Below are 15,843 nucleotides of genomic sequence, written 5' to 3'. Positions count from 1 at the left end.
TACTGCACCCTAGGGTTATAAAAACATACATCTTCATTTTGAAAGTCTTTTATTACATCCATAAACATCAGATTGCAGCTGACTGTTCCCTGGATGAGAATTTCCTAGTACTCCAAGTGAGTTTTGACAGGGGGAGGGAGTGAAAGTAAGATTGTTGGGTTGGTTTTTTTTTTACTGGAACGGTGTTTATAGGGAACTTGTCAGTCTCTGGCACGCTACAGCCACTGTCAGAGGGCTGAGCAGCATTGGAGTGAGAGGAACACGGGTTTCTCCGCTTATTTTCACTGTCTGACTCGGGTGCCATCCCAGGTGCAGCACACGGTAAGTTTTCCTCCTGCCTTAAATAGGACATGGCATTTGCTTTGTTTTAGCGCTTGGGTTTTGTGGGAAAACCGAAAAATGGGTCTCTGTGAAGAGAACTAATCTCTTCCTTTGCTCTGCTAGCCGCTCCACTGGGAGCTGGATCACAGCAAAAGAAAGAAAAAAAAAGAGGGAATTAGATCTGAGACTTGCAGAGCACAGATTGCTTGCTCCAGTTTAGAGACACAGGGGTAACAGCCAAATTGTTTTGACCAGCAGTATGAATGCTCTTGACAAGTGTTTCTGACACCTCTAATACCTGCAGAATTGCAAATCCTTTCAACAGGTACAAGAGCTATTATTTAGAAATACATTGTAAATGCTGGGCTGTATTTCTGTCTGATGTGTTTTGCCTGGGTGATTGTGCTTGTGAGGCGTCGTGTTCCCTCGGGGAAGGGCATGAAGTAGCTGCAGAAATGCCATCAAGGTATTTCTAAGTGGGGTATAAATGGGTGTTCTGTAATCTGCGAGCTGTATATGAGTGCATTCAGCATTTCCTCTCCTTGGGCACGAGAAACTAAGAGTACAGCCCCAGTGCAGGAACGGGAATGACTGCAGCACAGTGCAGTTTGCGTTAGCTGGTGGGGGAAAGAGGGAGCAATCCCAAAAGAGCAGCTCACAGTTCAGCAAAGGTGATTTATGCTTCCCCCCCCGTCCGTGTGAACACAGTGTGGACACACTGAAAGGTGGGAAAACATCACTATCTTACGTCTTCCTTCCTAAAGTGTACTGTCCCTCGAAATCTAGAGTCCTGCTTTAAGGGCTTGTTTGATTTTCCCTGTGTTAGTTAGTGATTGCAGTCCTGTGATTGTCTTGGGAAGAGGTTGGGGCTTCCCCTGAGCCAGCTGAAGAGCCTGAGAGCTGGATTTGGCAGTGGGAGGTGGGGAGCTGCTGGCACGAGCGTTCCCAGTGTGGCCACTGCTGCAGTAGCTCAGGAAGCAATGAGATCCTGACAGGATCCCTGTGGCAGCTCTGTCCCAGCTATGTTCTCAAGGGAAAGGGGTTGAGAAGCTTGTACCCTGCGGTGTCCATCCCACAAACCAGGAAGGGTGGACCTCCTTCTTAAAGGACAGTCACTTTTTCATCTCATGTTTGTCTGAAGTTAATGCATAGCAGCTTGATCCTTGTGAATTTGTGCCAAAATAACGTCCCAACGTTAAACTAAAAGGCAATCTGGATATTTTTTTTTGTGTTCATGAACTGTAGCGTTGCTAGTGGGCACTCTGTCACAGTGTGCTGATGGTGTAGGGGCAGTAATTGTGAGCCAGACCTTTCAAACCTGGACAGCGATTCTGGGTGTTCCCCCCAAGAAATGTGAAAGGTGCCTCCTATCCAAAGAGTGCTGCCTTAAAGAAAGCCAACTCTCAGGGACCCAGCACCCTTGACTGTAATCTGCAGGTGAGATAAGGAGTCATTCCCAAGCCCTGTCACTGTTCAAAGGACCAGAGCAATTTTTTGGCAAAATGCCTCACCACCAGAGCTGGAAGTCTGGGGACACCACATTGCAGGGGAGCTGAGGGCATCCTTTCTCCTCTGTTTTTCTGTTATGCCTCCCTCTGATTTTTTTTCAGAGAAAGAAGAATTGTTCCAGAATTTATTGGGACAGATTGCAGAGCAGTTCTCGAGGTAAGAAGTTGAACATCATTATTAATTTAAAATGCTATTTCTTTTATCAGCCTGAAGTGAAATTTTCACAGGAGGCAGAGGGGCATTTAAGACCTCTTTCAAATCCCACTCTGTCTGCCAAATTTAGGTCTGGGACACATGTTATTTCCTGCTGACAGCAATACAGTAGCTTAAACCAAAAGTGATTTTGGTGATTATCTTTGATCTGAAAAGGAGATGAAGTAGGAAATATAAATATTCTTCTTGTGCTCCTTCCCTCTTAGGAAGCAAAAGAAATGCTCATTCATTGAACAGTCGAATAATCTGATTTGTTTCGTTTTCCCCTTTATCACCCAAAAATGTCCCTCCTCCGAGAGGATTTCTCAACATCTGTACAGCTGCTTATTTCATTCCAGCTGGTTTCAATAAGACAGATCAATCCCACCACAGCTCAGCAAATCACCAGTGTAACTCAAAAGGAGGAGAGGAGGAGGGCTTCAGAGCGTGCAGACACCAAGACGCTGCTGTTAGACGAAGCATTATCAATTTAACTTTGCTTCCCTGGGGGGTTACAATGGCAACTCACTGCTGAGAGAGGGGGTGATGAAGTGTTGCAGAGCCACAGTACATTCCCAGGGCCATAAAAAGATCATTGGCTGTTAATTTTTCTGCAAATTAAACCCGGGTGTATTTTCTGCCCAAATGTTAGCATTTCCATGGAAAATTTGCTGTTCCTTGTGGCAGCCATGGTTGGGAAGACCCCATCCTCTGAAAAAATATAGGCATTTCTAGCAGAAGTCCTTTAGTACCTAGGGTAGGTGCAGCACTAAATGTATAACATTAATACATGAGGGTTTTCTTTTCAGGGTTTTTAAAATCAATGAGCTGAAAACGGAAGTAGCTAATCACTTGGCAATGCTGGAGAAAAAGGTTGAATGTGAGTGTCCCTTTATTCCTATTGCAGTGGGAACCGGTGCCTCAGAATCACCTCTGCTATAATCACAGCCCCCTCTGTTTTCCTAATCCCTCATAATTTGGCCCAATTGAGCCCAAAAGTCTGCAGGCCAGCGTGGGATGAGGCGTGGGGATGGTGGGAGCCTGTGGTGGCACGGTGAGGACAGGGTGGGATGGCTGGTGTCCAGTGTCCAGATCACCTCCCAGCCTCCCCTTTGAGGGGCTCCCGAGCCCTCTGCTGATGTCTGGGCCCAGGGCCACGTGTTCCCATGTCCCTGTGGCAGAAGGTCTCCATTGCCCACCTCCCCATCTTCCACATCCCAGCCCCCTGGTCTGTCCTCCCATGTCCCCCCTGACCCAGCTTCCTGTCACCTCCCTGCACCCAGCAGTGACCCTCCATCCCTCTACACACACACTTCGTGGTCCCTAAAAGCACTCACTGGGGCAATTGGTCTGCAATTCCAGGGGTAACACCACTGCCCTCCTTCCCTCACAGTCGGATGCTTGCACCGTAACACGACCGCGTTGTTACTGTGCGACAACCAAGTTAAATTCACCTGGTCAAAGAGCTCCTATTCTGGTTTTTCATTTGGTTTCCCCCCCCCTCCCTGTGTATCATCTGAGTTCTTTTCAGTATATTATGCCTAACATAGGTCTCAGAGAGGCGGGGAAGGGGTGTGAATAAGGCACTGTCACCCAGCACCATTTCGATTCCAAAGGCCACATCCTTGCAGATGCACAGCACTGGAGTCAGGAGTGGGCAGAGCCTTTCCCAGCACTGCAGCTGCAGAAAGCACTTTCCCACTAGAGCTGGCTGGGAAAAAAAAAAAAAAAAGAAAGAAAAAGAAGAAAAAGTTTCTGGTTCATGGAAGAAGTTGTTTTCCTGAAACTTCCCCCGACCAGAAGGTACCTTGACCCTGCAGCTGCTCAGTGAGACTGATGCCTTTGTCAGCAGGGAGAGGAAAAAAATGTCCTTCTTCGAAGAGCAGCTGCAGAGGAACCTCTCCCTGTAGCCAGCCCAGCCTCAGGCTCCTGGTGCTGTGGGATGTCCATGGAGGGGGTAGCCTGCAGTGTGCCTACACCCAGCAGAAAGCCTGAGTAGGAATTCCTCCTGTCTGTTTGGCTGCTGTTTTTCCCAGGGCTCCACTGATTTATTCTTTTATCCAAAAGAGGGTGGAGGGGGGGGGGGAGAGAAATTAGCTCAGTCACTCTGCATTTTCAATGAAACTTCTGACCAGCTCCAGTGCTCAGAGCTAAATGCCATGGACTAGAGCAAATGAGGCAAATGTTCCTGTGGGTATTTCTATCTCCTTGGCAGCACAGGGAAGCAACCATCCCAGCCAGATAAGGGCTGCTTTTGACCCCTGGTGATCCCCTGGGATCCCTGGTACACATGCTGCCCTTCAGCATTGGCAGCCCAAGGCAGTGGAGGGAGATAAGGAAGGACTTCGTGACACTGCCAGCAGGGAAAACTTGTGCACGTGCACACTCCAGCAATTTATTGCTGGTTTAGGGAAGGCAGCCTACCTGGAGCTGCTGTGCCATGCAGGTGAACTGAATTCCCTGGTCCCCAAAGGAGGGTTCTCTCTGCTGATGGAATTAGCATCTGATGTACCAATCGGCTGCCAGATTCCCTGAGCACTCCCAGTCCCAGCTCCAGCAGCCTCAGCCTGTGGGAAGGAAGGAGCTCCCCAGGTTGCAAGTCTACAAGTGCACCCATCTGCTTGAAATTGGACTTCCAGAGTTTGCAATGGGGCTAAATCTGCAGCGTTCTGAAAGAATCCCTGGCTGTCGTTTCTAAAAAGCAAAACTGTGGGAGAAAGGGAGTGTCCAACCTCCCTGCTCGAGCTGGGCTCCCAGAGGTTGCTTTAAGAGCCATGTTTCATTGCTGGATTCAGCCCAAGGATTTATTTAGACAGCACAGGGTCTTTTCAGAAGGTATTTCTTGCTGCAGAATAATATAATGGCCCCTTAATCAGTGCACATGACAAGGCCATTTATCATTTGCAAGCCAAATGTGAAAAGAATCGTGCTTTTATTTTGCCTTTACTCCTGCCTCCTTCAGAGATCCCTTTTCCACCACTTTCACATGTGATCTCCAGGATTTCTTCCCCAGAGGGGACGTGTGTGTGGGGATAAGTGCTCATGACAGCGCTACATCTGCGCCTCACATGGAATGTTCTCAGCTTCCTTCCCATTCCTGCCTAGAGACCACGTCAGAGATGTGTTTTCAAGGAGCCAAATTCTTTAACTGATTTTTAAATCCCAGCTAAAGCTTGTCACTTCCCCTTGGAAAATGAGTCCACGCCGAGCAAGCACTGGGAATACTTTGTCCCGTGGCTTCACTCACTCTGCTCCAGTGTTTGCACAGCAGCCCACACATGAATAAGGAAGCTGGCAAAAGCCCTTTGCAATTTGTAAGCATCTCACATCTACCTTAAGAAAATAATTATGTAAATTCTCTGCTCCCCTGGAGAGGCTTGGGATGAAAACCAAGGAGATGCAACACGAAAAAATCCTCAGGGTTGCCATTTTTCACCAGGACTCCTCCCTGCAGTTGCCTGCCCCAATTCCCTGTCACTCTGGTAACTCTGCTTTGCTCCCACTGCTTCAAACAGGCACCAGACACCATTTAGACTGCTTGGCAAATGGGATACCCATGAATTTCTCATGGATCAATGAACCAAGGTGGCACACAGCAGCAAGGGTCCTATGGCTCAGCTGGAGCTGATCATCAGCAGTTGAACAAAGTACCCCAGAAAAGTGCAGCCAAGTAGCCAGAACAAAAATCTTGAACAAGCAGGACAACAACTTACCTGTGTCATCACATTGTGATCACCCAAAGAAATTGCTTGTAACAATGATAGACAGAAAAATATAAATTTGGACATGGGATTTTTAAACAGAGTGTATTCCTTTAAACAAGCATAAATCAAACCCCTTTCCCTTTCCTCTCCTAGTATTTTGGGCTTGGTTCATACACATCTCTTTCCCCTTTCCCAGTTCCAACAGCAACCTTTGTTGTTACTGGCAAAACAAAAACAAAACTGAGGTCTCTGCTTATCTACAGAGTTGTGCCCTTCAAGGCAGGTTTTTATCACTTACATGCTGCTCTCCAGATAAGTGTGATTCAGACTGTGATTTTCCAAGAAGGTTACTGAATACTGATTGTCCGATTGCACATTCCCTGGAGTTCCCTGAACCACAGCTTGTCCATGCAAACAGTGAGTCCCGTAAACAAACGAGCTGTGAAATGAGTGCATTTGAATGACATATACGTAATAAATGGTGCTATGTTATGTCCTTGAGCACAGTGATACTCCAGCTGAGGGGGAAAGAAAAGGGAGAATACCCATACTCACACTGAGTTGGGTTCTCGTGGCTACAATAAAGTGTGTGCTGCATAAACAGGCAATCAAACTTTTTGCCTTGTGGCTCTCACAGTTACGTACAGAAGGGAAATATAGGATTTTTGAGCCGCATGCAGAAGCAACCTTTGATTACAAAATTGATCGGCAAAACAAAGTGACAGGTTTTCAATACCTAAAAAAAAAAAAAAAAAAAAAAAAAGGAGAGAGAAATCAATCATTAGAGCAAAACTTTTCAGCGTTTTTCTCTCCCTCCCGCATTCTCACTTTGTTTTTTTCTGTATCTAGCAACGCAGCCCAGAGCTCCTCAATGCTCTGCGTGAACTTTCAAATTAAAACCTTTTATCTTAATGGGAATTCTAATCCTACTGGGACGTGTCTGCCTGCGCTTATCATCCCATCGCGGGAGGGGTTTTTTGCTCAGGATTTCCTTTGATTCGTGTTCTACAGCAGAGAAGTGAAGGCACCAGAACAGCCGGCTGCTGCTAGCAATCCTGGAAAAGCTGAGACGTTGTAGCCATTCTGTGAATTAAAAATACTGTGGCTATTAACTAAATTGGCAGCGGAGAATTCCTGTGGGTTTCCAAGATATATCGCTTTGGCAGCACCTGCATGTGTGAGAACCAAGGCAGTCTGTAAGGGCTTGCTGGCTCACTGGATAACCCCACTGTTTAAAGCTCTTTGAAAAGAGATCCCGCGACTTTTGCCATGGTAACACCCCTGTTGTTTTCCTTTGTTGACAGTGGAAGGCCTGAAAGTGGTGGAGATTGAGAAATGCAAGCGCGACATTAAAAAGATGAGGGAGGAAATGGCAGCAAGAAGCAGCAGGTAAGTTCTGCTTTGGACTTGACCACAGAAATAAGGATCTGGTTTCAAACCCGAATGCAACATTTCCGCAGAATTGAGTTACCTTCTGGGCTTAGAAGTAAAAGAGCGAGGAAACTGATAATCATTAAGGACAGTGGCTTTAATTTAACATTTGAAGATCTATAGCCATTCATCAGTTAAATTAGCTTGGGCCATGGGAACAGAGAGAAAGGTTTTGCAACAGCTATTTTTCACAGAGTGGGAATTCTTCATCCAGATTTACTGGGAGAGAGGGAATGGGAAAAGAACTTCTGTTCAGTGCAGCGTTTGGTTGAGAACCAGCTAACACTCCAATATGTTCTGGGAAAATACCAAATAAATATGTAGCAGCTCTTCTAATTATGATCTCATGCTATTATAAATCATCCATTTCAAATTCAACAAGAAATTGGGAATTTGCTTTCTAATTCAGGGGCTCACGGTGATTGTGAAGCTTGGTTTCACTGTAATTAAAACACCAGCAGAAAAAAATTGCATTTTGTACAGTACGTGTTCTCTGCTGGAAAGTGCCCCCCTGTGTCACTGAAATATCCCATTAGGACAAACAAATTGTCACTGTGAGATTAGGAATACTTCTGGGAAGGTTGCTGAGGAGGGATACACCATGTTCCTCAAAATGTGGCTGAGGAGGATTTTTCTCAGCAAATGGAAATATGCTGTCTTGACAGCCTCTCTCATTTTCTTCATCTGGGGTCAAACTCTCTGACCTTTAATCAAAACTGTTTCCTATTGAGGGTAGTAGGAGATTCACTAAAAGATTCGGACTTTATAATCACTCGCTTTTACAAATGTTGTTATCCAGACATGTCAGGAGGCACAACAATAATACATTCCCATTAAGTCTGAGGCCAAATTCAGCTGTCATATTAGCATAAACGCAGAGTAACATTATTAACCCCAGGTCTGCCCCAGATTTATACCAGCAGGGCGGATTGCAGCTCGCCCTGTGACTTGCACCATCTCTTGTTGAGGCGTGTGAGGAAATCTCGTCAGAAAACTCAGAGCTCGGGTTGGCAGCAGACGCGAAACACGTGTGCTGATATGTGCTGGCAGTGATGGGAATAAGGCATGTGTCCACTTGTCCTTCCTTCAGCTGTTGTAGGGAGCTGGGAGAGCTGCACTTAGGAGCACAGTGATGCACAGGTGGATAGAAAATTAAGACCAAAACCAGAAGTAATGGCAACTTTGTGTTCACTGAGTTGCCACCACACACTTCGGGAAGTACGAGACTGTCTCAGCAGCCATGATTCATTCGTTTTTCAGGTCTTGTCACCTTGCAGTCTATGTTTTGTAGTATAAACAGTAATCTGTTACCAAGAAAAGGCAGAATGGGGAGTGCTACCTGTTCCCAGTGCAGCTGGCTCCAGCTGGGGTGTGGTCTTCGCCAAGGGCTCAGAGTGAGATATGACGAAAGCCAGAGACCAGCATGGGGCGTGAGGCTGGGAAGCTGTGGTAAAAATGGGTGTGGAGCTCATCAGCAGGTATTTCTGGGCACAGACACCCACACTGGCTTGCTCTGAGCTCACACTGCACAGCTGGTTTTGCTGAAGCAGGAGCCCAGCTCGCTCTGCTCTGAGTCACTCTGTGTCACATCATTATGGCAGCTGCCTGTCACAGCTCCTCTTGGTTACCTGGAGCTGGGTCTTCCTCCTCCCAGCTGCACAGAAGCTTCTCCTCCTTGCCCAGAATTCTGTCCATGATTACCTGTACCCTAAGGGTTTGGGTCTCCAAGCAGCAGCAGGATGGGAATGAGCTGTGGATCCCTATTCCCAAGCTACCTTAACTCCACAGGAGCCATGCCACTGGCCTAAAGTGACGCCAGCCTAGGGATGCTTCACATCAGAGAAAGCTGAGCAAGCTCTCTCCCCTTGGATAAGTAGGGGAACAGAGGCGTCCCAGGGCAAGTGGAAATGTATTTGCTCCTATTTAGACTTGTCATCCCCTGTACAGTGTCATTTGCTAGATAACGCACTGCAGCTGCAATCAGGGATCACATCCGAATTTAATTAATGTTCATCAATATGTGTGAGTGCATCTATTCCTTCAGTGACATCAGAGTGGACACAGCTGTATTCCTGTATGTTTACCTGTTCTTATATTTGCTGTTACCAAATGACAGAGTAAGGTTGAACAGCCAGGTTTATAAAAGTCATTGTGCACGGTGAGTTGTGCATCTCTCCTCTTCGGAAGAGCAGAGCAGCCTCGTTTGCATCCCCTCAAATTGCTTTCTTTCTGCTTGTCTGCCTTTTGCACTCTCCACTGGCAGATGCTAATAGCATTATAGTGTCATTTAAAATCATGATCATTTGCAGATACAGTTTTACATTTGTAAAGGTCTGATGCATCCTGGCTCTGGTGTGTTCCCCAGTGTGCTGGGATGAAGGCTCCAATATCTCGCTACAGCTGGGAATTAGAGATATTTGGCTGACCCTCAGCTAACCCTGGTAGTCAGCTCCAATTAGGGCAAGGAATGCCCCAATTTCAATATTTTTATCCAACTAATGCCCCACACAGTGGAGTTTTGAGGAAACAGCTTTAGAAACGATTAAGACAGCTTTTCACCAACTGAGAATCTCCTTAAACAGGGCAGGAAAAGGCAGCTGGTTGAAGTCAGCTGACCACCATGAACTGTAAGATGACACAACTTTCACAGAATTCAGACACTGCCACCAGAAATTACAGCAGACATCAATGTTAAGAAAAGACACATGGACCAACTCCCAACAGAGGAGAGAAGCACTAAAAAGAGGTGTAATACAGAATATATGAAATAGTCATAAAAGGGACAAATAAAGTTAGCGGAATGCTTTGCTTGGCTTCTTTTGGGGGGGTTCTTTTAGCTTCCTTTGGCAGGAGGCTTGAAAAATGAGAAAGGATAATCCAAATGTTAGAACTACGGGGATAGATCTCTGGAACTGTCTGAGGCTGGGTTGGATGTGGCCCTGAGCAACCTGATCTAGTAAATGGCATCCCTGCCCATGGCAGGGAATTTGGAAGTAGATGATCTTTAAGGTCCCTTCCAACCCAAACCATTCCATGATTCTATAACTGCAAAAGGCAAGCAGATTGGCCTCACAGGAGAGTTAATAAAGCCCATGTGAACAAATAACCTGGGAAACACATGCTGTGTTAAAGTATTGTGGCTGTAAGGAGAGAAACTGCTCTCCTACTGCAGCGCAGCACCTCGATGTTCTTGAAGGCTCTAAGGATGTTGGGCGTCTCCCACCACCAGTTACAGAATCACAGAATCATTTAGGTTGGAAAAGACCCCCAAGGTCATCAAGTCCAACCTTTGACCAATCACCACCTTGTCAACTAGACCAGAGCACTGAGTGCCACACCTAGTCGTTCCTTGAACACCTCCAGGGATGGGGACTCCACCACCTCCCCGGGCAACCCCTTCCAACACTTGACAATCCTTTTGATGAAAAAATTCTTCCTGATGCCCAACCTGAACCACCCCTGCTGCAGCTTGAGGCCATTTCCTCCTGTGACTTGTTACCTGTGAGAAGAGCCCGACTCCCACCCGGCTACAACCTCCTTTCAGGGAGTTGTAGAGAGTGATGAGGTCTCCCCTGATCCTCTGCTCAGCTTGGCTTTTCAATATGCAGAGGAAGGAAGAAAAGCTAACTGACAGTGGGTGCTGGTGTTAATAACCAGGCAAGTGTTAATTACCTGTAATTTCTGGCAGTGACTCCTTTCCTCCAGGACTGGGGAGCCAAGCAGACGTGTCTGCCAAGTCTGTGCCTCACTGCTGTTGTCCCACATGAAAGGCAGCAGGCAAGATGGTCATTCCATCAAAATGGATGGTGTTACCCAAGCTTTCACAAGTCCTGGAGCTGGGTTGCAATAAGGCTCAGTGGATGCCTGCACTAGTAAATAAGCACAGGTGAGCCAGTGTCCATACCCAGCATGGTCCCTGGCAGGGCTCTGCCAGCCTTGGAGAAGGATGCCTGCCATGGACAGCACTGAAAGTTACTTGGTTTAAATAGAAGTGATTAAGTATCCATGGATACACAGACCCTCCTCCCTTGAATGCAAATAGATGGAGAGGAGACAACAGAGGTGTTGCACAAGGGAAGAAAATTCTAAAGAGGATCACACTTTTAAAGCATTTAAGCAGCACCACATTAGAAAGGGAGAGGCTGGGGAGTGGGGTAATTCTCTGAGATGCCTACTGAGAGACTAGAGTACTTCCAGCATTTTTCAAGGCACTGTGTTTCCGTTCCCAAAATGCGAAGAGATGAATATTTCATTTCAGGACTAACTGTCCCTGCAAGTACAGCTTTTTGGATGAAAACAAGAGACCGGCTCCCCGAAGGGATGTACCATCCTACCCAAAGGTACCACTCACTGCTTCCTCTTCCCAAAATCCTACTACATGGTTGCCATCCTGACAAGCTCTGCTTTTCAGTGCATAACTCCCCAGCCATTATCTCCTAGTTACTCTAAATCCAAAGCCTGATCCAAAACCCCTGTGAGCTGTCAGTTGCCTGCAGTGACTTAAAGTTCAATCCTCAGTAGTCTTTAATACTTGAAGGCTCATTAGTGTTTGAAATGTTAATGAACATTTTGCATTCGTCAACATTTAACGCTCCTTTGTCTGGTTTATATTTGTTTATTCTCCACACTCATAGCAACAATCAAAAATACCCTACAATGTTGTACTCTAATTGAAAGTAGTGCTCCTTCCTGTTCTCTCCTAATGGATTATTTTTTAATTTAAAAAGTAATTTATGGGGATGCTTCACCCAGGGAAACAAAGAGAAAATGCGACATTGGATTCTCTCCAGAATGATTCATTGTCCCTGTGAAAATGAGTTAGTGTATTTGCTGGAGAAAACAGTAACACTGGAAGAAAAATGTCTCCTGGGCAAGTACAAGTACAAATCCAGAGTGATGAATGAGGCTGAAACCATGAAGAACACAGGATTTTTGGTCCCAGCACCGGCAACCTTTGCCCCCAGGAGTTATTAAAAGCTGCCAGGTTGTGTCTGCTCAGTGCCCAGGTCACAGCTTGACAAAACACCAGCTCACAAGTGTGCAAATCATAGTTGAACCATGGGCTTGCACACATCAAAGCTGGCTCAGCCACTCTGAAATCCTCGTGTGATGCAGGTGTGTGACATGGACATGAATCCTTGCATATTGGCCTTCAGAGCCTTACAGAGCAACAGGCTGTAAATTCTGCTGTTTATTCTGCTCTGTCTGGCAAAAGTGACCTCCAGGTCTCTGAAGCAAAGACCATGGGACTTATATTTCTTTTAATTAACTTTTGCCCAAGAGGCTTGTGCTCCTGACACTAACACACGATTTCACAAAACATATCAGTTCTAAATCAGACTTTTTTTTCCCCCTTGATAAGTATATATATCAGATCAAACCTTGATGTACTGCTCTGATATTAGGACCTTGAACTGACAACAAGTGCTAGGAAGAGTTGCACTATTGACTGCAGAGTAAACTGTTAGTTTGTATTTTTGTATTACCCCGAGACCAAAACTCATGGGAATTTTGGGTTTAGAAGTTTGGGTTCTGTTTGGAGAGATTTGCAAAATTTGTCATCAGTTGTCAGGTGCTGGATTTGTCCCGTGCCAGTGAGTCTGGGGAGCAGTGAAGGGAGTACACTGAAGGGAGATGTCACTATGACACTTACATCTTGTACACAGCAACAAATCTGTACTGCTAACTTGCAGTTTTCTTGCAGAACGTCACAACGAATGCACATTATAAAGGCAAAAGCAAGACTTGCCTTCTCAAGAAGGAAAACTGATCTTCAGAGTTGTTCCTCCTAGGATTAAGCACCAAAAAATTTGTTGGCTCAGAAAACATCATTCACCCTCTCGGGACAATAATCCCAAACTAGGGACAGCCATGGTAAATGGCACAATCAAAGCCACAAGGTTTTTGAGTCCCAGAACGACTCTGATGAATGGAGTCTTGGAAAGATGAATGGTGGAGCCCTGATCTCCCCATGTCTTTTAACCCTCCGTGTTCCTTGTTTTCATTTTGTATGCAATTGTAACTGGTGAATGAGCTTGATTTTGTTTTAAGCTTCTGAGCGTAACGATAAAAAATCACTCGAATCTTTCAGGCTGACAACCAATTTGAAACTGTGGGCGTTCTCGAAAAAAACACTCAAAACGAGAGCATAAATCATCTGAAAATAAATATATCATACCCACCAGCTAATTTAACACTGTAAGCAGAGACACCTCACACCATCCAGCCATAACTGGATGCAGGCAGCAGAATCAGACGTGCTCTGCAGGCAGCAGAACCAGTGCAGACAGGGATGGATCTGTGTCTTTTATATTACCATGCTGGATTTACTCACTTCCCTGTCCATAACACCTCTCTGCTCTCCTCCCTTTTTTCCCAAACCCTGCACCTCTCTGCTCTAGAAGGATCTCCATCCATCAGGCATGGACATCCTGGTGTGACCATGAGCAGCTGGTGGGAAGGGTGAGGAGGGGTGGATGGGAAGAGGGGAGACAGTCGGGAGACATCCTTGGGAAATATGGGCTAAACCCCTCGTAAAAGGAACCCCATGAGTCCCAGAGACATTCCAAGAGCAGGTCCCATGCCAGTGACACCCCTACTTATGCCAAGTGCCTTTTTGTCTGCAGTACATGCTGTCCCAGGAGACCATCGAAGCACTTCGGAAACCAACCTTTGACGTCTGGCTGTGGGAGCCCAACGAGGTAGGGATGCCACGTTAGCTGGCTTAGCTAACTTTCTGAGAATCAACAAGGCCAGAAGAGAGACAGTCTGCAGTGCTTTCCCCCTTTTCTGCTGCCTACTCTCTATACTTCTTTTATTTTCATGTCACACAAACTATGTACAGTAGTTTTTCCTAACTGATGCAAGGCAGATTATACTGATTATCATATCCTGATTCCTCTTTGTTTTTAATTTAGTCCCTTCCTAGTGATGTCCCACAACTGATGCACTATTATTACTGACACATGAGTTCTCTCATGCCATTTTATCTGAACAAATCAATCCCTAGCGAAGTGTGTGCTTAAGCACATCATCAATAACTCCACTCAAATCAATAAGGCAGCAGGCAGAGGTTCACGCATTGATTCACACCCCTTCAGCCAAGGGGTGTGAATCACACTGAAGTGTGTTCTGAAGAGGTTGCAAAGCTGTCTGCACGGCCAATTAGCATTTTCTTTTTGCTTCATTTTCTTCTTTTTGTTACTGCTACTGGTATTATTCATGGTCCATCACTTGTGTTGCAGAACGTTCTGTGCAAACCTCTGTAGACACATGAAGGAGAAGGATACTAAGAAGGGACAGCTTATGTAAATTCGGGTTCAGCAAATACAATCAAATCTCCCTCAGGAAAAACTCAGTGCTGGGTTTTTCCCAAGGGAAGGCTTGGGTAGTTCCAGCAGCAATCCCAGCACCAGTCTCCTTAATCACCTTCTCAACTGGATGTTGTGCATACAAGCGTCACTCTGACTCAGCACCTGTAGTCCAACATGACAAGGAAAAAAACACCCCATACTGCATCCACAGGAATATCATATTCCCTTCAGGATATTTCCTCTGTCTGGTAGAACAAGAGAAGGACTCTCTGGTGGCTTGAGGTCCATCTCCCATTTGCAGAGTCTGGCAGAGCTTCCCTCGTGTGGTCAGAGGTGCTCTGCAGCCCCTGCCCCCTCTCCAGCCCCTTTTCTCTGTACCAAGGCCATGCATCTGCCTTGCCCCCAGCTTTTAAACTCCTGTCAGGTCTTTGCAGCAAGAAGGAATTACACTCTGACAGGTGGACCATAACACTGTTGGCTCATTGTCCTGACTATTAAGAAAGAATAAGGAGAAACAAAAACCATTATCCACGGATTCTTGAGTGCTGAGGGATAATATTTTAGCACAGTAACTCGTTCAGAGTACTAGGAAACACTATATGGAGGCATGAAGGAGGCTAACAAGAGGGCATGGGGATTAGGCATGCCCTGCAAGGAGGAGCGCTGCTCAAAAATAAGACTCCACACAAGCTCTGCTGAACTGAGCACCATAGGGGTTTATCTCACCCTTTTAGCTCTGGTTTGTATTTACAGAGAATATTTCAATTCTGTCAATATTCCAGTTGCTTGTTTAGCAATGAGCATTTGCCTACGTGTGGGACAGGCAGGTCATAAACCATAATCATCTGTAAGCAAATGAATAATGTGCTCTGCAGCATCTCAGTAAACAGAGCTATGCAGCAAAACCCTGTGTTCTCTTTCTCAAATGCCCTCTCACTTTCAAGCCTTAAAAAAGTCCCTTATTCAAGCTTTTGCTGCTCATCAAGAAAGCTAAAAATGAAAACTGAGATTCTCATGTGTTCAGGGGCAAGAGCTTTGGGACTTAGAGTCACCTTGTCACTCACCCAAAGCTCTCTTGGCAACAGCTGGGGGGATATAGGTGTTTCTGAGGGTAATTCAGCCCTTCTGGATCAAGTTAATTGTCTCAGAAAGTCTTTTATGAAACTATTGCAAAACATATATTCTACCTAGGAATAGGACAAGGGGATCTTCAGCAAAATGCTGTCCATGTGATCTGAGCAAAATTCAGTTCGTGACACTGTCCCTCAGGTCTTGCAGGAAAGTCTCTTCCTGTTTGGATGACTCAAAGTCAGCCCACTTGTAACCCCATGAATTATGTTTATTCCCTGGATAAATATAAAGTTTCATTAGAT

The 15,843-nt window shown here is 45.8% G+C and overlaps 1 protein-coding gene across 6 annotated transcripts in view; it reads left to right on the top strand.

Moving 5' to 3' along the window:
- Window positions 1-15,843, top strand: part of PDE9A (phosphodiesterase 9A) — a 50,304-nt gene that overhangs the window by 21,605 nt on the left and 12,856 nt on the right. Inside the window, exons 1-6 of one of the 6 annotated variants that reach the window (XM_051770828.1) lie at window positions 45-321; window positions 1,932-1,986; window positions 2,832-2,902; window positions 7,031-7,115; window positions 11,416-11,497; window positions 13,784-13,858. In XM_051770828.1, coding sequence (XP_051626788.1) covers window positions 2,881-2,902; window positions 7,031-7,115; window positions 11,416-11,497; window positions 13,784-13,858 — 264 coding nt within the window. In that variant the 5' untranslated portion in view covers window positions 45-321; window positions 1,932-1,986; window positions 2,832-2,880. The other 5 variants (XM_051770827.1, XM_051770830.1, XM_051770829.1 and 2 more) reach the window with 5 other exon arrangements.

This window comes from Manacus candei, unplaced genomic scaffold (assembly GCF_025592945.1).
Source record: "Manacus candei isolate 608988 ecotype Guabito, Panama unplaced genomic scaffold, ASM2559294v1 h1tg000126l, whole genome shotgun sequence".
Taxonomy (NCBI): Eukaryota; Metazoa; Chordata; class Aves; order Passeriformes; family Pipridae; genus Manacus; species Manacus candei.
The sequence above is the reverse complement of the archived record's forward strand: the minus strand, read 5'-3'. Positions and strand labels throughout refer to the sequence as shown.